Genomic DNA, 23,401 nt, shown 5'->3' with positions numbered 1-23,401 from the left:
TGTTTTTCAAATTTACAGATAGCCAGGGCCACACCTCCAACCACTCCAACCACGTGTTTTTCTGAATTGGAAAATGTTCCTGTCCCGCAAGCATTCAAAATTTAGATACTACATTTGAGTGTCAGGGAAAATGTAAAAAGGTTAATACTGGGTGTAAATAGTTAATATTTTCTTTAGGAATGTAGTGGAGTAAAAGCTGTCAAAAATATAAATAGTAAAAGTACAGATACCCCCAAAAATATACCACTGGACCCCCCTTAGTATAACTTCTTTCAAAAATTCCTTCTGCAAAATCCAGGGTAAAAGGTGACATTCTAATTCCAATATGGTCTGCAGATTCCCTAGCAAAGAGAAGAGGCTGCCACACACTGCTGACAAACATTTCTAGTTTTTGCTACCAGAACAAAGACATTGCATGTGATACTGACTGCATTTCCTATTCACCACTACGACCTCCACTCTAACCCTATAGTGGAACCAGCTCTACTCATCAGCTTGTTTATTCTATTAGCATCACATTTGTTGATGTTTCCAGCCCACAGCAGCATAGACAATTGAGAGAGTGAAGCAGTGGAAGAAGAGGGAAAAAAGGAAGAATGTTATAAGATAACCATACAGTACATTTACCTGTGTAGGGGATAGTGGGGTATGCCATTTTTTACATTCAGCGTCACTAGGTCAAGGGAAATATAGTATTCTTTCTGACAAAGATATCTACATATATTTCAGGATGTTGTGTATCTCTGGAAATAATCAGAATTCATGTAAACATAACAGTTTTGAAAACACAGCTTATCTAAAAGTGATCTCTTGACTCAACTTATCCCGGGTATGGGGTCAGTTGAGCATATGGACTGGGAAAGTTGAGCCCCCTTGGGGTAAGTGGGTGTTAGTGTCCTGTGACAGTGGGTTTAATTCATGGAATGAGGGTGTGGTATATTGTATATCTTAAATGTATGCCTACAATATCACTTACCCTTCCATTTGTTGACCAGTTGTCTGGGACAGGGATGTTGTTTTGATTTGCCAATTCGTTGGCAAGTTCTCTGCATTTGAGGCTCCACGAGATTCTTGATATGTTTAGCAAGCTCAGACTCCATGGCATCAGATAAGACCTTATGTGCCTCTGCTACACTATCACAGCTTCTCTTTCACACAGGTACAGTGGGGCAAAAAAGTATTTAGTCAGCCACCAATTGTGCAAGTTCTCCCACTTAAAAAGATGAGAGAGGCCTGTAATTTTCATCATAGGTACACTTCAACTATGACAGACAAAATGAGGGAAAAAAATCCAGAAAATCACATTGTAGGATTTTTAATGAATTTATTATGTTATGTTGTTAAATTCTTATTCTCATGTGTTTCAGTTTCTATGACAACTAAGCATCACGAACACTTTGTTATTCACAATGGGCTCACGGAAACAGCTGGCTCCCCTAATGCCTAATGCCGTTTCATCACCCCTGACCCAGTCGCAACACCACCCATTTTAATAGCCCTAGGAGCGACTGGATGATCCATAATGAGACTGTTGCACTGTCGTTAATGAGCTCCACTGCGGGATGGCTTCAGCAAAACCTATTAACAGTGTCTGATTGTAATTAGTCCTTTGGGAGCCAGAGATTCACCAGGTAATTTGTGTTTATCTGATGGCTATGTTCACACTAATGAGATGAGGCCATAATGATGTCTCCTGGTATTTGAGGCCCAACATCTCCACCTCTACCTCACAGTCACAAGACTGCTTGCTGTTTGGCTTTTGGGCATTGGGTTTTTCTGTATAACCTACTAAGGTGACATAGTTTAGACAATAGTTCAAACTTTGATTTTTGCTCAGTCAGTATTATATGTTTTCATAATGAATCCTACTCCTATTTCCGACAATAATAGGCCTACATAAAGTTGCATTATGTAAACTGACCTGCATTTCCTGTTTTCATTTTTTGTCTGTAGGTTTCTGTGTGACACTATTGTCTGTGCCCTCATTAGTATGCTGTATAACCCTGCAGAAGTGTCCAGTGGATATCCAGGCTGAGAGAGGGCGAGAAAGGGGTGTGTGCAGGGGAACAATGAGAGAGGGGGAGAGGGACAGGCCAAACTGAACAGTCCGTCCAGAGGGGCCAATCTATTCCCTGTCCCAAGCCCTGGAGGGTCATCCCAGGGTGCATCACTTCACCTCCTCTAATTCAATTATCTCTGGGCCATCTGCAACACCTCTGAGGCCAAAGGGACTGCTCACTGCCTGCAAAACCACACACACCACCTCCTTCACACATACATACAGAAGCACACACACTCACACTGACCACATCAACCATAGTTCCTAAATTGGTACAGTGCAGTCAATTTGTGAAGTAAAACTTTAGTTTGTTAGTCTAATTGACTGGACATTGACTGAGTCTCTGCACAGTGCTGTCACTACTGACTGTATGGAGGGGATTAATTATACTTTTTCCTGGGATCCAACACAGAACTAAAAAACATTTCAAACAATTAAAATACCTGACAGGTAATTTAAAATTCAGTAAATGCTCTTTGGGAACAGAATCTGTCCAGTCATACGGTCGATCACATTAGATGTTCTCTTATTGTTTTCTTGAAGGTGGATTTACTATTGAGTTGGTAAAGAATTCCATTCAGTGATCGCTCTGTATAAAATTGTAGATTTGAGGAGATTTGTCCTTGGCCTGGGGGGTATCAGATGCCCAGAATTTGCCTGTTTGGTTTAATGGTTATGTTTTTTGCTCGTATACACTTATTGGTCTGAAAAATACTATGTTTCCTTGAAAAATATAGCATTTCTAAAGAAAACCCAAAGACTGGATTGTAAAATGTTTTCAACAGGAAGCCATAAGAGATTATGATGCATTTGGTTGACATTCATAGAAGAATGAAGAGCCAATCTGGCCGCCCTGTTTTGAGTGAGTTGGAGCTTTTTGTATATTGTTTTGCTGCAGATGACCATATGACTGGACAGTACTCTGTCTCATAGAACCAAAGATTGAATCACCTGATTCAGAGTGCTAGATGTTACATACTCAGAATATTTTCTTGAGGCTGTGTCCCTATAGAGGCATCATTAACCCCCTGGTGTTACATGGTGTGATTAGTGGCTTTGTGACTGTGATTGGGGTACTCATTAGTCAGACATGGCCTCTCTACTGCAGCAAAAAGTTGCACTGACAAACAAACAAAGATGTGTGATGAAACAGCAGAGTCACTCTTACACACCAATATGCCTACACAGGGTTAGAGTTAATTCCGATATAACCAATCAAGTAAACTGAAATTCAAATTTCTGTTGGCATTAATATCACTCCATAATCTACTTCTCAATAGACTGAAAAGGGAATCTATTATTTCAAGTTTTTCCTTTTTTAAATTAAAATCTCTTCCTGAATTGAGTGAACTTAATTTAAATTGACCCCTACCCTGCTTCAAACAACAAGCATAGTAAGAAACACACAGAGTTGCATACACAGACATTTCTGATATGTATTTGACATACTGTACACACAGACATTTCTGATATGTATTTGACATACTGTACACACAGACATTTCTGATATGTATTTGACATACTGTACACACAGACATTTCTGATATGTATTTGACATACTGTACACACAGACATTTCTGATATGTATTTGCAAATCCAGACACAATGTGGTTTCAGTTATTAAAACTGGGATCCGCAGTTTCTACATACATTTTTGGACTTAGAAATTAATGATATATAAGCTCCATGAGCTCCACCAGAAGCCAAAATATAAGCTTGTTTTACTCCAATGTTTAAACACTGCAAACACTGTCAATGTAAACAAACACTGTCCCAGTGAGCCCTGTCTGACTCAGATGTCCGTGGACATTGAACATACTGTCACTCCCTGACCATAGAGAGCTTTTATTCTCTATGTTGTTTTTAATTTTTATTTAATTTCACCTTTATTTAACCAGGTAGGCTAGTTGAGAACAAGTTCTCATTTGCAACTGCGACCTGGCCAAGATAAAGCATAGCAATTCGACACATACAACAACACAGAGTTACACATGAAATAAACAAAACATAGTCAATAATACAGTAGAAGAAAAGAAAAGAAAGTCTATATACAGTGAGTGCAAATTAGGTAAGATAAGGGAGTTAAGGCAATAAATAGGCCATGGTGGCGAAGTAATTACAATATAGCAATTAAACACTGGAATGGTAGATGTGCAGAAGATGAATGTGCAAGTAGAGATACTGGGGTGCAAAGGAGCAAGATAAATAAATAAATACTGTATGGGGATGAGGTATGCCATGTAAACCATTAGGCTGCTGTAGCTGTGTGGCTGCTGCTGGAACTTGATGACTGGTTTAGCTTTGATGCACTCGTGCAGAAGGCTCCCCACTGGATATTGGCCCCTTCCAAACTCTTCTTAAGTGCGTTGTGGGAGTGGTACACAGGAGTTGGAGGTAGAGATGGAGAAGCAGCTGGGGTGCTGTCAGAGAACTCGTCATTTGGTTTGTGAACTTTAAAACAGATCCCGCTCAACCTTTTGTGAGTGAAATTCCGCTGCGTCCCCGAGTTCCACTGGCATTGCTCATCTGTACAGGACACCCCTGTCAATCATCCATACCCAGCATTGCACCTATTGTTAGAATAGTAAATTACAGTATGGAACACTCGTTAACATGGTGTTCACAGTTGACTAGTTTACACAGTTCCCTTTTAACTAGTAAGTTTAGGTTATGTTGGCCTCCTGGGTGGTGCAGTGGTCTAAGGAACTGTATCGCAGTGCTAGCTGTGCCACCAGAGATTCTGAGTTCGAGCCCAGGCTCTGTCGCAGCCAGCCGCGACCGGGAGGACCATGAGGCGACGTGCAATTGGCCCAGCGTCGTCTGGGTTAGGGAGGGTTTGGCCGGCAGGGATATCCTTGTCTCATAGTGCACTGGTAACTCCTGTGGCGGGCCGGGCGCAGTGCACACTGACCAGGTCACCAGGGTTACTGTGTTTCCTCCGACACATCCTCCGAAATATTTTGCACAAACACAGTCCTTACAAAGTTATGTCCAAAATGTGATTAGTTTATTTTTTGATGCAATGTTCAGACATTCACAGAAGTAGCTACAACATAACACAATCATCCAAATCAGAAAAATGTAGGCTACATTTGTCATAGCGCTAACTGAGGAAAGATTGAGGTAACACAAGCGGTCATATTTTTCTAACTCTCGGCTGACATAAACTACAATATGAATTAGCTAATAGCAATTACTATGTATAATTAATCCCATCATGTGTGAGCTCACCATTGATTGAAATAATTGAGTAAAACACTTTCTAGGAATAGAAAGTAATCCGACGATGTTTGTTTTTTCACAGAAAGCAAAGATAATAAGAGGAGACTAGATGAGTTTGGTCTATTTATAGTATGCATGTTGAAGGGGGTGTGTCGTCTACCATCGTTCACTTCCGGAAGTTCTCGAAAAATGAGTGAACCCTTACTCAACTCATTTTGTTATAACATCATTAGTCCGACAGATGATTACGTGAAACCCAGTATGCATTGTTGTCACGTCCTGACCATAGAGAGTGCTTATTTTCTATGGTGGAGTAGGTCAGGGCGTGACTGGGGGGTTAGTCTAGTTTATATTTTCTATGTGGGGTTCTAGTTTTATTTTTTCTATGTTGGTGATTTGTATGATTCCCAATTAGAGGCAGCTGGTAATCGTTATCTCTAATTGGGGATCATATTTAAGTAGCATTTTTTCCACCTGTGTTTTGTGGGATATTGTTTATGGGTAGTTATATGTCAGCACTCCATTGTTATCATGTTTCGTTCTTGCTTTATTGTTTTGTGCGTTTCACAAAATAAAGATGTGGAACCCAGATCACGCTGCACGTTGGTCCGAGTATGCTTCCAGTTCGTACGACGAGCGTGACAGAATATCCCACCACAACAGGACCAAGCAGCGTTCCCAGGAGGAGAGGGTAACATGGACATGGGAGGAGATTCTGGACGGGAAGGGATCCTGGACTTGGGAGGAAATCCTGGTAGGACAGGATCGCCTTCCTTGGCGGGAGACGCAAGGAGAGAAGGGAGGACAGCGACGACGCCAGGGTTCGCGGCCACAGAGAAAGCCCAAAAGGAAGCCCAAATGTATTTTTTGGGGGGAGGCACATGGGGTTGTCGGCGGAACCGGGGAGTGAGCCAGAGCCTGTGTGGGAGTCGATAGAAGAAGGTAATGAGAGATACCGGAGAGAGGTTGTGGAAAGGAGTATGCTTCAGCACAAGCCCGTTAAAGTGCCTTTTCAGCCCGGCACCATCTGTGCCAGCTCTGCGCACCAAGTCTCCAGTACGCCTTCACAGCCCAGTACGTCCTGTGCCAACTCCTTGTACTCACCGTGCGAAGTGTGTTAAAGTTCCGGTACAATTGATGCCGGCTATACTCTCCCCATCCAACCTGACAGAGCTTGAAAGGATCTGCAGAGAAGAATGGGAGAAACTCCCCAAATACAGGTGTGCCAAGCTTGTAGCGTTGTACCTAAGAAGACTTGAGGCTGTAATTGCTGCCAAAGGTGTTTCAACAAAGTACTGTAAATGTAATATTTCAGTTGTGTTATTTGTATAAATTAGCAAAAATTTCGAAACCAGTTTTTGCTTTGTCATTATGGGGTAATGCGTGCAGATTGATGAGGGGGAAAAACAATGTAATACATTTTAGAATAAGGCTGTAACCTAACAAAATGTGGAAAAATCTAAAGGGTTTGAATACTTTCCGAATGCAGTGTATACTGGCACTGGGCCAGAGTGTCAATGTTGAACCCTGGCGGGTTAGGGTTATAGACTGTAGGTGAGTTGAGACAAACTTAGAGCCTGTTGCTTGGCAACGGTTTCCCCACAGAGTACTGTGACCGAACCGACGGTACATACCCCAGCATTAGAGATACCACCCCTTACCTAATAAAAGGTGGTGGTGTTACTTTTTCTGGCTGGTGTTTCAGATAGGGTGAACTGGACACAGAGGAATCTAGTGAATAACTTCTCACTCTCTCTGTCAATGGTATGAGATGTAGAACATAGCCTGTATGTTTATGTAGCAGGGGCCGTTCACTAAATTAAGTGAGTGGCGTCTATGTATACACATTTTTCATTAGCCATTTAAATTTTCTTTAAATTTCACATTAAATCGTGGCAGTGTCGGGATTTGATTATACTATCATTACTTTTTTGATTGATTGGAACTGTATCTTATGTGTTTTTCTATTAATTATCTTCTCTCTTTCAGGTCTCTCCACCCCTCAGATGGAGAACCATACATACAATGAGCATGTTCTCCTCCTAGAAGGGTTAAACGTCACCCACCAGTCCTCCTACCCTGCCTTCATCATCCTCCTTGTCATCTACATCTTCACAATGGTGGCCAACATCGGCCTCACAGTGCTCATCTGCATGGAGAGGAGCCTGCACCAGCCCATGTACATCCTCCTTTGCAACATGTCTTTCAACGATGCTCTCAGTATCACAACCTTCATACCTCGAGTGCTGAGTGATATTTTCAAAGCAAGTGCAGAAAGATATATTACCTATGTTGAGTGTGCCATACAAGCATTCTGCGGTCACATGTTTGCTACGACCGGACATACAATACTAATGATCATGGCTTTTGACAGGTATATGGCCATCTGCAACCCTTTGCGATACGCCACCATCATGAACAACACAATGCTGGTAAAACTGTGTGTGTTTGCCTGGGGTGTGGCCTTTCTCTTTGTGGCGGTCCTTATAGGTCTCTCTGTCCGCTTATCACGCTGCCGGTCAAACATTTTCAACCCTTTCTGCGACAACGCTTCGTTATTCAAGCTCTCCTGTGAGAGTGTGCTTATAAATAACATTTATGGACTATTTTTCACCACTATCTTCTTCATCACCTCCATGGGGAGTGTGGCTCTGACATACATTAGAATCGCCATGGTGTGTGTGAGGAGTAAGAGCAAGTCGCTGAACAGCAAAGCTCTGCACACCTGTTTCACACACCTGGCTGTATACCTCATTATGCTGATGACAGGTTTCATCATTGTCTTTCTTCATCGGTACCCACAGTGGTCAAACCACAGGAAAATGGCGTCCATTATATTTCCTCTGGTTGCTCCTTGTCTTAACCCAATTATCTATGGGCTGCAGTCCAAAGAGATTTACAAAGTGGGAAAGAATATGTTCCAGTCCAAGATTATGTCTCTTCGATTGTAATATACTTTTTAATGTGTAAAGGTGAATAAAATTGAAATGCCCCAATTGTAATGCTGTCTTTGTAAACCAGGCACAATGTTAATAAGGATCACCTTTTTTTCAATTTTCGCCTAAAATGACATACCCAAATCTAACTGCCTGTAGCTCAGGACCTGAAGCAAGGATATGCATATTCTTGATACCATTTGAAAGGAAACACTTTGATGTTTGTGGGAATATAAATTAATGTAGGAGAATATCACACATTAGATCTGGTAAAAGATAATACAAACAAAAAAACAAGATTTCTTTAAATACATTTTTTGTTCCATCATTTTTGAAATGCAAGAGAAAGGCCATAATAAAAATGTTCACTTTAGGCACAATTTAGATTTTGGCCACTAGATGTCAGCAGTGTATGTGCAAAGTTTCAGACTGATCCAGTGAAGCGTTGCAATACATCAGAAAATGTTGTAACAAGTCTGCGCAAATGTGCCGAATTGGTCAATTGATACATTTTAAAGTACATATCTATAGAGAACATACAAAAATGATATGGTAATAAAAAATTTTCAGTTTACACACTCCCAGGAAGGTTCTACATGATGGAAAATTTGCTTCCCTACAAAAAAGACACTAATCTTCACACGGGGTGGGTGTGGGGCCAGAAACAGCAGGGGTGTTACATCTGCTCCTGCCACGCCCTCTACTTCTCATCCTGGACCCCCTAACCTGCCACCACTCCTCCAGTGCTCTCTCTCTCTCTCTCTCTCTCTCTCTCTGTGTATATGTGATTGTGTGAGTGGAGACAGGTGTGCTGGAAGCAGAGCAGATTCCCACCAACTGCAACCTGTTCCATAATCAAGAACCCTACAAATACTCAGCCCTGCCACTTCCACGCTGCCAGATCATAGCCTCTACTCAGTCAGTCTGCATTTCTAGCTGTTGGTTCCTGCATAGATTTTGTTATCCTGTTGTGCCTGTTTTCCCTAGCCTCACGTACAGTCCCGTCTACTCTGATTCTGGTACCTGTCTCCAGTCCCTCGTCTTCTCAGTCCTGCTTCCCTGCCCTGGATCCCCGCTCTACTGCTTCATTGGATTCCGCTCCAGACCTGCTTACCCGGTTCCTAATCTCCTTTCCCTCAGCCTCAGTCCGGATTCCCTACTACCTGCCCGAGATTCTCCTGGACTGCACCCCATCTCCTCTCCCACTTTTCAATAAATACATTGGTTACCTGTCCTTGTCTCCTCATCTGAGTCTGCATTTGGGTTCACCTGCTCCTCACCTCGTAACAAGGGGTTCAAACTTTGAAACCCATTTCCTACATTTGAATATAAACATTTATTTAATCAAACAAAACTATGCTACATTTTATCTCTGGGACACTCAGGATGACCAATCAGAGCAAGATTATTGAATGTGAGTACATTATTTACCTTCAGAGGTGAATGTATCAAACCAGTTGCCGTGATACATTTTTTGTTGTTGATGTGCACTCTCCTCAAACAATAGCATGCTATTTTTTCACTGTAATTGTCACATCAGCCTTCACTTTGGCTCCCCCTCTAGTCCAGCTCAGGTTTTCGGGGTCGCCGGCCTTCTAGCTGCTGCCGAACCTACTGCTGGCAAACGCCCTTCACTCATCAACCCCGGACTCTCGTCATCATTACACACACCTGGTTCCAATCCCCACTCTATCACTGTATATGTATACATACTCCCTCTGCCATTTGTCTTTGTTGGTCATTGTAAATGTTACTTGATTTCCTGAGAGGAATCTCTCCTATTATTTCCTGTGCACTTTATATTTTCCACTTTGGGTTCGCCCTGTGCCTTTTCTTTATGAAGATATATTTTGAGCACAACAGCGTTTGGGTTTCGTCCCTCTTTGATCTCTGGTGCTTAAATAAATTCAGTAGTTCTAAACCTGCGACTGCCTCCTGCCTACTCCTCTCTACACCAGTGACAGTAATAGCTACTATAAATTGGACAGTGCAGTTAGATTAACAAGAATTTAAGCTTTCTGCCCATATAAGACATGTCTATGTCCTGGGAAATGTTCTTGTTACTTACAATGTCACGCTAATCACATTAGCGCACGTTAGCTCAACCATCCCGGTGGAGGAACACCAATCCCATAGAGGTTTAATAAGGGTTAGCAAATAAAATCTGTCAAAGCAGCAGTGGGATTTGCTGAGGCCAAATTTTCTCCTCCTTGCCATTAACACTAATCTATCAATTCAGCCTGCCCACAACCTCACTCCTGTATATTGATATATACACTTTGACAAATCCAATCAGTAGTCGGATGAGAATCATCATTGGAAGACAGCTGAAAAGCATAGGCGCATCGGCATATAAGTGATATTCTAGCCAGATTTTCAATCCACTGAATGAGCTACTTAGTTCATAGAACTGCGGTTACGTAAGTACAGTGCCTTCTGAAAGTATTCACACCACTTTTCCCAAATGTTGTTGTGTTACAGCCTGAATTAAAATGATATTGAATTAAGATTTTTGGGTCAATGGCCTACACACAATACCCCATAATGTCAAAGCGGAGTAATGTTTTTCAATATTTTTTTACAAATGAAAAAGTGAAATATCTTGAGTCAATAAGTATTCAACCTCTTTGTTATTGCAAGCCTAAATAAGTTCAGGAGTAAACATTTGGACTCACTCTGTGTGCAATAATACTGTTTAACATTATATTTTAATGACAACCTCATCTTTGTACCCCACACATATAATCATCTGTAAGGTCCCTCAGTCGAGCAGTGAATTTCAAACACAGATTCAACCACAAAGACCAGGGAGGTTTTCCAATGCCCTGCAAAGACTGGCACCTATTGGCAGATTGGTAAAAAAAGCAGACACTGAATATCCCTTTGAACATGGTGAAGTTATTAATTAGTTAGAGTTTTTACTTAAATCAGCTTGAAAATGGCTGTCTAGCAATGATCAACAACCGACTTGACAGAGCTTGAGGAGTTTAAAAAAGAATAATCGGCAAATATTGTACAATCGAAGTGTGCAAAGCTCTTAGAGATTTACCCAGAAAGACTCACAGCTGTAATTGCTACCAAAGGTGATTCTAACATGTATTGACTCAGGGGGTTGAATACTTATCAAATGAAAATATATTACAGTTTAATTTTCATTCATTAAAAAAAGACAATTCAATACATTTTTATCCCAATTTGTAACACAACAAAATGTGGAAAAAGTCAATGGGTATGAATACTGTATACAGTGGGGCAAAAAAGAATTTAGTCAGCCACCAAATGTGCAAGTTCTCCCACTTAAAAAGATGAGAGAGGCCTGTAATTTTCATCATAGGTACACTTCAACTATGACAGACAAAATGAGAAAAAAGAATCCAGAAAGTCACATTGTAGGATTTTTAATGAATTTAATAATGTGTTGATTGGATTTGCCCCAAACATAACACTTGGTATTTAGGACAAAAAGTTAATTGCTTTGTCACATTCTTTGCAGTATTACTTTAGTGCCTTGTTGAAAACAGGATGCCAATTTTGGAATATTTGTATTCTGTACATGGTTCATTCTTTTCACTCTGTCAATTAGGTTAGTAATGTGGAGCAATTACAATATTGTTGATCATCCTCAGTTTTCTCATATCACAGATATTGTACTCTGTATCTGTTTTTGAGTCATCATTGGCCTCATGCTGAAATCCCTGAGTGGTTTCCTTCCTCTCCGGCAACTGAGTTATAAAGGAGGCCTATATATTTGTAGTGACTGGGTGTATTGATACACCATACAGTGTAATTAATAACTTCACCATGCTCAAAGTGATATTCAATGTCTGCTTTTGATTTTTTTTTGTCATCGAGCAATAGGTGCCCTTCTTTGCATGGCATTGGAAAACCTTCCTGGTCGTTGTGGTTGAATCTGTGTTTGAAATCGACTACTTGACTGAGGGACCTTACAGGTAATTGTATGTGTGGGGTAAAGAGGTGAGTTCCGTGCATTCTGAAAGTATTCAGACCCCTCGCTTTTTCCACATTTTGTTACGTTACATCCTTATTTTAAAATGGATTTAATACAAAATGTTATTCATCAATCTACACACAATACCCCATAATGACAAAGTGAAAACAGGTTTTAAGATTTTTTTGCAAATGAAGCAAAAAACAAAAACATAAATACCTTATTTACATAAGTATTCAGACCCTTTGCTATGAGACTCGAAATTGAGCTCAGGTGCATCCTGTTTCCATTGATCATCCTTGAGATGTTTTTACAATTTGACTGGAGTTAACCTGTGGTCAATTCAATTGATTGGACATTATTTGATAAGGTCCCACAGCTGACAGGTCATGTCAGAGCTAAAACCAAGCCATGAGGTAGAAGGAATGGTCCGCAGTGCTCCGAGACACGTTTGTGTTGAGGCATAGATCTGGGGAAGGGTACAAAAAAATGTTCTGCAGCATTGAAGGTCCCCAAGAACACAGTGGCCTCCATCATTCTTCAATGGAAGAAGTTTGGAACCTCCAAGACTCTTCCTAGAGCTGGTTGCCCGGCCAAACTGAGCAATCGGTGGAGAAGGACCTTGGGCAGGGAGGTGACCAAGAACCCGATGGTCACTCTGACAGAGCTCCAGAGTTCCTCTGTGGAGGTGGGAAAACCTTCCAGAAGGACAACAATCTCTGCAGCACTACACCAATTAGGCCTTTATGGTAGAGTCGGCAGATGGAAGCCACTCCTCAGTTAAAGGCACATGACAGCCGCTTGGAGTTTGCGAAAAAGGCTCCTAAAGGACTCTCAGACCATGAGAAACAAGATGCTCTGGTCTGATGAAACCAAGATTGAACTCTTTGGCCTGAATGCCAAGCGTCATGTCTGGAGGAAACCTGGCACCATCCTTACAGTGAACCATGGTGGTGGCAGCATCATGCTGTCGGGATGTTTTTCAGCGGCAGGGACTTGCACTTCCACCGAAGTCGGCTCCTCTCCTCTCCTTGTTCGGGCTCCTTGTTCGGCTCCTCTCTTCCTTTGTGACGCGCCTGACTGGTATTCTTATATTCCGTGTTGTTCATGAGGTATGTTTATTTGTTAAACATACATTTTGTGACTGTTTGCGCGTTTTTGCACTTTTGCCAATTGGCTGGAGGTTTTGACGCAGTTGTGTCCGTCTGTTGGTTTCTCCTGCCTCAATGAAGTGTGCGCCTGTTCACAACCCTCTGATCTCCTGCACCTGACTTCACTACCAGTACGCACACCCTTGACAGAATATCACACCACCCATGGAGTCAGCAGTAGCAGGTAACCTGGTCAGAGGATTCGAGGAGCGCGTCGGGAACACTCGGCAATGCTTCAACATCTCGGTGCCATGATGGATCGCGTTGTCCAGACCATGGACCGCTGGGAGAGACAGGAAGTCTCTCCAGTGCCTCGACCAGAGCAACCGGGGTTACCTCTACCCGTCCCTCCTGGATCCAGTCCCAGTGGCATGTGTCTCTCCTTTCCCAGGGAGTATGATGGGACTGCAGCACGGTGCCAGGGGTTCCTATTACAGCTGGACCTATACCTGGCCCCGTTCACCCAGCTCCCTCGGGAAGGGAGAGGGTGTCCGCCCTCATCTCATGCCTCTCGGGGACAGCTCTGGAGTGGGCAAACGCCGTGTGGGGAGAAGGAGAAGCGACGTTGGACCACCAAGAATGGCTCTTACACTTGAGGCAGGGGATGAGGAGCGCCCAGGAGTTCGCCCTGGAATTCCGGAACTTGGCCGCCTGAGCAGGATGGAACGACAGGGCCCTTATCGACCACTACCGATGCACTACCGAGGACGTCCGACGGGAGTTGGCCTGCAGGGATGCCACCATCACTTTTGACCAACTGGTGGATCTGTCCAGCCGGTTGGATAACCTACTGGTCACCCGCGGACGTCCACAGAGGGCTCTGTCGGTTCCATCTTCCAGCACCCCCGCTCTGGTGCCCATGGAGCTGGGAGGGGCTGCGCGTAGTGAGGCTGGAGGAGGGGCCTTCACGTGCACCATCTGTGGCCGCAGAGGGCACACTGCCGGTCGGTGCAGGGTTGGTCCCTCTGGGAGTCGAGGCAGCAGGCAGGGCACTCTGGCATCATCCCAGGTGAGTCTGCACTATTCTCATCCAGAGTCCTCTGTTGTCCAACTGTTTGTACCTGTTTGTTTTCCTGAGTTTTCCCCACATTCCCAGCATAAGGCGTTTGTCGATTCAGGCGCGGCTGGGAATTTTATCGACAGAGCGCTCGCCCTTAGTTTAGGGATCCCCATTATTTCTGTGGTTAGACCTTTCCCGGTACACGCTCTGGATAGTCGACTATTGGGGTCCGGGCTAATCAGGGAAGCCACCATCTCCCTGGCCATGGTGACGCAGGGGGATCACGAGGAAAGAATCAGTCTCTTCCTCATTGACTCTCCTGCGTTTCCCGTGGTACTAGGCCTTCCCTGGTTAGCTGGTCATGACCCCACCATTTCATGGCAACAGAGGGCTCTCACGGGGTGGTCGCGAGAGTGTTCGGGGAGGTGTGTAGGTGTTTCTGTTGGTGCTACCATGGTGGAAAGTCCAGACCAGGTCTCCACTGTGCGTATCCCCCCAGAATATGCCGATTTGGCTCTCGCCTTCTGTAAAAAGAAAGCGACTCAATTACCACCCCATCGACGGGGGGATTGTGCGATAAATCTCCTGGTAGACGCTGCACTTCCCAGGAGTTACGTGTATCCCCTGTCGCAAGCGGAGACGGCTACTATGGAGACATATGTCTCTGAATCCCTGCGTCAGGGGTACATTCGGTCCTCCACTTCACATGCCTCCTCAAGTTTCTTTTTTGTGAAGAAGAAGGATGGAGGTCTGCGCCCGTGCATTGACTATCGAGGTCTCAATCAAATCACGGTGAGGTACAGTTACGTTTCAAACACACAGACTGCGTCATTGCGTTTTGATACACCAGAAGTACATTCATTTCCAATGGAACGCTGCGTTTGCCTTGCAGCATTGCGTTGCAGAGGCAGTTGCAGTGCGTTCTGTGTGGTGCATTTATCGAACATATGCATCAAATTGTATGTGTAGACTTGACAGATAGTAGCAAAATATGAATGTAGATTTTTTTTGTTGCACACATATTCAGTAAACAAATGTGGGATTACATAAAAACAATGTGGGATTACATAAAAACTGTTTGATTGCATAATTTCTTTACATTTTTTATTCATTTATTTGCCAAGTATATTATTTATTCACCACCGCTTCACCACCTCAGAGTTCACCACCTCATGGCAGTGCCTGAATGTAGGTATAATGGCGGGATGTACCATTTCTCCGTTGGCATTCATAATGGCAATGGAGGTTATCATCAGATCCTCAAAATGGGTTGCTGGTGGACAGCGAGTCGACTCTGGTTTCCGCCTCCCTCCACTCAGAGCCTACATGGACGACATTACAACATTGACCACCACTGTCCCATTCACCAGGAGACTGCTCAGAAAACTTGAGGAGAACATCAGCTGGGCCCGTATGAAGATTAAACCATCCAAGTCACGCAGCATCTCGATTGTGAAGGGAGTACTCTCTGACCTGAAATTCTTCATCGGAGATGACCAAATCCCAACAGTGTCTGAGCAGCCGGTAAAAAGCCTTGGAAGGTGGTATGATGCAAGCCTGAAGGACAAAGACCAGGTGCAACAGCTGCGCAAAGACATCAGTAGTAGCCTACAGTCCATCGACAACACCCAGCTACCTGGAAAGTTAAAGGCCTGGTGTCTGCAGTTTGGTCTCCTACCCCGGGTGTTGTGGCCCCTAGCAGTGTATGAGGTTCCAATCTCAACAGTGGAGAAGATGGAAAGAGGAGTCACAGGCTACTTAAAGAAGTGGCTCGGAGTTCCACGATGCCTTACCACCATAGGCCTCTATGGAGATGGTGTCCTCAAGCTGCCCCTCACCAGTCTAACAGAGGAATTCAAGTGTGCAAAAACCAGGCTCCAGATGACACTGAATGAATCTCGAGACCCAGTGGTAAGCAACAACGCGCCGACCTTGGCAACTGGGCGCAAATGGAGGCCAGGAAAAGCAGTCCAGGAGGCAACAGCAGCCCTCAGACATGCTGACATTGTGGGTCATGTTCAGCAAGGGAGAGGAGGCCTTGGGCTAACTACCCGTGCTGCTTGGAGTAAGGCCACTGCACCAGAGCGGCGGAAGATGGTAGTGCAGGAAGTACGCCATCAGGAGGAGGCTGCAAGGTGGGCCAAGGCAGTCTCTCTTGCCAAACAGGGACAGTGGACTCGATGGGACAGTGTGGAGAAGAGGAAGATCAGCTGGAAGGATCTGTGGGCCATGGAAGCGAGCGGTTGAGCTTTTCCATCAGAGCAACATATGACGTCCTTCCAACACCAGTTAATCTTCACCAATGGTATGGTGAAGATCCGGACTGTGCCCTCTGTTCCATGCCAGCCAACCTCAGGCACATTCTCACAGATTTTTTAAGTGTTTTACAGCGAAAACACAATATAGCATTATATTAGCTTACTACAATAGCCTACCACACAACCGCATTCATTCAAGGCACGTTAGCGATAGCGAATAAACCAGCAAAAGATATTAATTTTTTCACCAACCTTCTCAAACTTCATCAGATGACAGTCCTATAACATCATATTACACAATACATATATGGTTTGTTCGAAAATGTGCATATTTAGCGGTACAATTCGTGGTTGAACAATGTGAATACTAGCCAAACTGCACAAAATAATCCGGATATATTTCTGACACTCACATCATCTAATCAAATAACTAATCATATACTTTACTAAAAAATACAGGTTGGACAGCAAATGAAAGATACACTAGTTCTTAAAACTTCTTATGGCTGCAGCCCGGCGTCGGTACACTTATGACAACAGCCACTTCAAGTGCAGGGCGCGAAATTCAAAATATATTTTTTTTAAATATTTAACTTTCACACATTAACAAGTCCAATACAGCAAATGAAAGGTACAAATCTTGTGAATCCAGCCAACATGTCCGATTTTTAAAATGTTTTACAGCGAAAACAGCACGTATATTTATGTTAGCTCACCACCAAATACAAAAAAGGACAGACATTTTTCACAGCACAGGTAGCATGCACAAAGCCAACCTAACTAACCAAGAACCAACCAACCAAACTAACCAACAAACAACTTCATCAGATGACAGTCTTATAACATGTTATACAATAAATCTATGTTTTGTTCGAAAAATGTGCATATTTCAGGTATAAATCATAGTTTACATTGCAGCTACAATCAGAAATTGCACCGAAAGCAGCCATAATAATTACAGACACCAACGTCAAATACCTAATTACTCATCATAAAACATTTCTGAAAAATACATAGTGTACAGCAAATGAAAGACAGGCATCTTGTGATTCCAGCCAATATTTCCGCTTTATTAAGTGTTTTACAGCGAAAACACAATATAGCGTTATATTAGCTTACCACAATAGCCAAAAATACAAGCCATTTCCCAGCAGTAAAAGTTAGCGATCGTGACAAACCAGTAAAAGATATATAATTTTTGACTAACCTTGATATTCTTCATCAGATGACAGTCCTATAACATCAGGTTATACATACACTTATGTTTTGTTCGAAAATGTGCATATTTAGAGCTGAAATCAGTGGTTATACAATGTGCTAACGTAGCTACTATTTCCCACAACGTCCGGATATTTTTCGGACACTTTTTATGACACACATATTCTGACCAAATAGCTATTCATAAACATAACTAAAAAATACATGTTGTATAGGAAATGATAGATCCATTAGTTCTTAATGAAATCGCCGTGTTAGAATTCTAAAAAATAACTTCATTACGACATCCAGCTTCGGTATAGCTAGAGTACCCAAAACTTGGGCGCCGACGACTAGTTCACATCTACGACAGATATATGAAATAGCATCATAAAATGTTTCTTACTTTTGCTGATCTTCCATCAGAATGTTGGACAAGGGGTCCTTTGTCCAGAACAATCGTTGTTTGGATTTAGAACGTCCATTTTCCCTCTTGAATTAGCAAGCACACTAGCCAAGTGGCACGAATCTCTCCATCGTCAACAAAGTCAGAGAACGGAACACGGCAAAACTCCCGAAAAAATTTCAATAATCTGATTAAACTATATTGAAAAAACATACTTTACAATGATATGGTCACATGTATCAAATAAAATCAAAGCCGGAGATAGTAGTCGCCTATAACGGCAGCTAAACAGAAGGCAAATCCAGGTACCACCTCGCGCTCTCCAGAAAACCGGAAATGGGGGACACGTCATACAAAGAGCTTGTATTCCACTTCAGACCAAGATAAACACTAAATTTCTTCTCTCACCGCCTCTTGACATCCAGGGGAAGGTCTATGAAGTGCATGTATACTCATACGTATCATGCCCATTTATAGGTAGGAAGTAGAACAGAGCATCGATTTCAGACTTTCCACTTCCTGGTCAGGAAGTTTGTGCCAAATGAGTTCTGTTTGACTCACAGATATAATTCAAACGGTTTTAGAAACTAGAGAGTGTTTTCTATCCAATAGTAATAATAATATGCATATTGTACGAGCAAGAATTGAGTACGAGGCCGTTTGAAATGGGCACCTTTTATCTGGCTACTCAATACTGCCCCTGCAGCCCAAACAGGTTAATGCAACCGCTGTGTTAGATTTTTAAAAATAACCTTAGTATGACATACAGCTTACGTTATAGCGAGACAGCGCCCGAAATCTGGGCGGAATATAGTCTAAACATTTTCGACAGAAATACGAAATAATATCATAAATGGTTCCTACTATTTGATGAGCTTCCATCAGAATCTTGTACAAGGTGTCCTTTTTCCAGAATAATCGTTGTTCGGTTGTAGAATGTCGTCTTCATCTGTCGATTTAGCTAACAAAGCTGGCCATGCGGCACGGAAGTGTCCAACTCACCAGAACGCATAACAAACAAAATACCGAAAATCGCAATCAACTGATATAAACTGATATAAGTCGGTTTAATATAACTAGTTTATGATGTTTTTAACACATATATCAAATAAAATCAGAGCCGGAGATATCTAACGTCGATAACGAAAGCTTTTCAGAACGCAATCCAGGTGACCCTTTCGCGCCATGGTGAAGAAAGGAAAGAGTGGTCGCGTCATTCCAACAGGTCTTATTCGGCCTCAGATAGAGCTATACACCCCATTCCAATTCTCACTGCCTACTGACATCTAGGGGAAGGCGTATGCAGTGCATGTAGACCCATAGATTCCATGCAAATTAATAAACTGACCCTGGAACAGAGCCCTCGATTTCAGATTTCTCACTTCCTGACAGGAAGTTTGCTGCAAAATGAGTTCTGTTTTACTCACAGATATAATTCAAACGGTTTTAGAAACTAGAGAGTGTTTTCTATCCAATAGTAATAATAATATGCATATTGTACGAGCAAGAATTGAGTACGAGGCAGTTTAATTTGGGAACGATTTTTTACAAAGTGGAAATAGCGCCCCCCCCCCTATTGAGAAATTAAGATAGTTTCTAATAGTCACAGTAGGTAGAAGATATCCTATGCACTGCTTGATAAACTCAGTAACCGTCTTGGTGTATATGTCAATATTATTCTCCGAAGCTACCCGGAACATATCCCAGTCCGCTTGATCAAAACAACATTGAAGCATGGATTCTGATTGGTCAGACCAGCGTTGAATAGTCCTTACTTCCTGTTAAAGTTTCTGCCTGTAGGAAGGGAGGAGCAAAATGGAGTCGTGGTCAGATTTGCCGAAAAGAGGGCGGGGAGGGCCTTGTATGCATCCTGGAAGTTGGAGTAGCAATGGTTGAATGTTTTTCTAGCGCGAGTGCTACAATCGATATGTTGATAGAATTTAGGAAGCCTTTTCCTCAAATTTGCTTTGTTAAAATCCCTTGCTACAATAAATGCAGCCTCAGGATATATGGTTTCCAGTTTGCATAAAGTCCAGTGAAGTTCCTTGAGGGCCGTTGTGGTATCAGCTTGAGGGGGTATATACATTGTGACAATAACCGAAGAGAATTCTCTTGGGAGATAATACGGTCAGCATTTGATTGTGAGGTATTCAAGTTCGGGTGAACAAAAGGACTTGAGTTCCTGTATGCTATTACAATTACACCATGAGTTGTTAATCATGAAACATACACCCCCTTCTTCTTCTTCAAGGAGAGATGTTTAATCCTGTCGGCGCGATGGACAGAGAATCCAGATGGCTGGTCCAACTCCGACAGTATATCCCGAGAGAGCCAGGTTTCCGTGAAACAGAGTATGTTACAATCCCTGATGTTTCTCTGGAAAGAAACTCTTGCCCTGATCTCATAAACCTTGTTATCCAGGGGCTGAACATTAGCGAGTAATATACTTGGAAGTGGTGGGTGGTGAGCGCGCCTCCTAAGTGACTAGAAGACTGCTCCGACTACCTCATCTCTGCCGGCGTTGTTTTGGGTCGGCCTCTGGAATAAGTTCAATTGCACTGAAACAAAGGCTCCGCTTCGGGGAAGTCGTTTTCCTGGTCGTAATGCTGATAATACTGGTGAGTTACCGCTGTTCTGATACCCAATAGTTATTCCCGGCTGTATGTAATAACACATAACATTTTCTGGGCTAACAATGTAAGAAATACATAATACATATTACCACAACATTTTAGCATGCAAATTTGTAGCTCCTTAAAGCATACAAAAACTGATTAGAATACATCCCCATTATGTTTTTACACAACTTTAGCTGAATAATGTCCCACTTACCTTAAGTGCATCGGCAACGTAATACCCACAGCAACGATTAAAACATTCCCAAACCAGAAACCGTGGATTGATGGCAGCATTCGCGTGAAACTGAAAGCGCGAACCACTGCTTTTAACCAGGGCAAGGTGACCGGAAACATGACCGAATACTAACAGTGTAGCTATTCCCTCCAAGGCAATCAAACAAGCTAAGTGCCAGTATAGAGACAAAGTAGAGTCGCAATTCAACAGCTCAGACACAAGAGGTATGTGGCAGGGTCTACAGTCAATCACGGATTACAAAAAGAAAACCAGCCCCGTCGCGGACCAGGATGTCTTGCTCCCAAGACAGACTAAATAACTTTTTTGCTCGCTTTGAGGACAATACAGTGCCACTGACACGGCCCGCTACCAAAACCTGCGGGCTCTCCTTCACTGCAGCCGAGGTGAGTAAAACATTTAAACATGTTAACCCTCGCAAGGCTGCAGGCCCAGACGGCATTCCCAGCCGCGTCCTCAGAGCATGCGCAGACCAGCTGGCTGGTGTGTTTAAGGACATATTCAATCAATCCTTATCCCAGTCTGCTGTTCCCACATGCTTCAAGAGGGCCACCATTGTTCCCGTTCCCAAGAAAGCTAAGGTAACTGAGCTAAACGACTATCGCCCCGTAGCACTCACTTCCGTCATCATGAAGTGCTTTGAGAGACTAGTCAAGGACCATATCACCTCCACCCTACCTGACACCCTAGACCCACTCCAATTTGCTTACCGACCCAATAGGTCCACAGACGACGCAATCGCAACCACACTGCACACTGCCCTAACCCATCTGGACAAGAGGAATACCTATGTGAGAATGCTGTTCATCGACTACAGCTCAGCATTAAACACCATAGTACCATCCAAACTCGTCATCAAGCTCGAGACCCTGGGTCTCGATCCCGCCCTGTGCAACTGAGTACTGGACTTCCTGACGGGCCGCCCCCAGGTGGTGAGGGTAGGTAACAACATCTCCACCCCGCTGATCCTCAACACTGGGGCCCCACAAGGGTGTGTTCTGAGCCCTCTCCTGTACTCCCTGTTCACCCACGACTGCGTGGCCATGCACGCCTCCAACTCAATCATCAAGTTTGCGGACGACACTACAGTGGTTGGCTTGATTACCAACAACGACGAGACGGCCTACAGGGAGGAGGTGAGGGCCCTCGGAGTGTGGTGTCAGGAAAATAACCTCACACTCAACGTCAACAAAACAAAGGAGATGATTGTGGACTTCAGGAAACAGCAGAGGGAGCACCCCCCTATCCACATCGACGGGACAGTAGTGGAGAGGGTAGTAAGTTTTAAGTTCCTCGGTGTACACATCACGGACAAACTGAATTGGTCCACCCACACAGACAGCGTTGTGAAGAAGGCGCAGCAGCGCCTCTTCAACCTCAGGAGGCTGAAGAAATTCGGCTTGTCACCAAAAGCACTCACAAACTTCTACAGATGCACAATCGAGAGCATCCTGTCGGGCTGTATCACCGCCTGGTACGGCAACTGCTCCTCCCACAACCGTAAGGCTCTCCAGAGGGTAGTGAGGTCTGCACAACGCATCACCGGGGGCAAACTACCTGCCCTCCAGGACACCTACACCACCCGATGTCACAGGAAGGCCATAAAGATCATCAAGGACAACAACCACCCGAGCCACTGCCTGTTCACCCCGTTATCATCCAGAAGGCGAGGTCAGTACAGGTGCATCAAAGCAGGGACCGAGAGACTGAAAAACAGCTTCTATCTCAAGGCCATCAGACTGTTAAACAGCCACCACTAACATTTAGTGGCCGCTGCCAACATACTGACTCAACTCCAGCCACTTTAATAATGAGAATTGATGGAAATGTATGTAAAAATGTATCACTAGCCACTTTAAACAATGCCACTTAATATAATGTTTACATACCCTACATTACTCATCTCATATGTATATGTATATACTGTACTCTATATCATCTACTGCATCTTGCCATCTTTATGTAATACATGTATCACTAGCCACTTTAAACTATGCCACTTTATGTTTATATACCCTACATTACTCATCTCATATGTATATACTGTACTCTATACCATCTACTGCATCTTGCCTATGGGGTTCTGTACCATCACTCATTCATATATCTTTATGTACAAATTCTTTATCCCTTTACACTTGTGTGTATAAGGTAGTAGTTGTGGAATTGTTAGGTTAGATTACTCGTTGGTTATTACTGCATTGTCGGAACTAGAAGCACAAGCATTTCGCTACACTCGCATTAACATCTGCTAACCATGTGTATGTGACAAATAAAATTTGATTTGATTTGATGTGAAAACCCCCATTACATTTCATTACTTTAATGTTACTTATAAAACTTTTATCCAAA

At 43.2% G+C, this 23,401-nt stretch overlaps 1 protein-coding gene across 1 annotated transcript; it reads left to right on the top strand.

Annotated features, from left to right (window-relative positions):
• The first annotated feature begins 7,287 nt into the window (after positions 1–7,287).
• LOC120057477 (olfactory receptor-like protein COR4) lies at positions 7,288–8,232 on the top strand. Its single transcript, XM_039006084.1, has one exon. It carries the CDS (start codon positions 7,288–7,290, stop codon positions 8,230–8,232), a length of 945 nt encoding a protein of 314 aa, XP_038862012.1.
• The last annotated feature ends 15,169 nt before the right edge of the window (positions 8,233–23,401 follow it).

Source organism: Salvelinus namaycush, chromosome 12 (assembly GCF_016432855.1).
Source record: "Salvelinus namaycush isolate Seneca chromosome 12, SaNama_1.0, whole genome shotgun sequence".
In the NCBI taxonomy this organism is placed as follows: domain Eukaryota; kingdom Metazoa; phylum Chordata; class Actinopteri; order Salmoniformes; family Salmonidae; genus Salvelinus; species Salvelinus namaycush.
This window is presented reverse-complemented; position numbering and strand designations above follow the sequence as displayed.

Excerpts from the sequence above, each read along its gene's own strand:
- LOC120057477 (XM_039006084.1), top strand. The coding sequence starts at position 7,288 with ATGGAGAACCATACATACAATGAGCATGTTCTCCTCCTAGAAGGGTTA.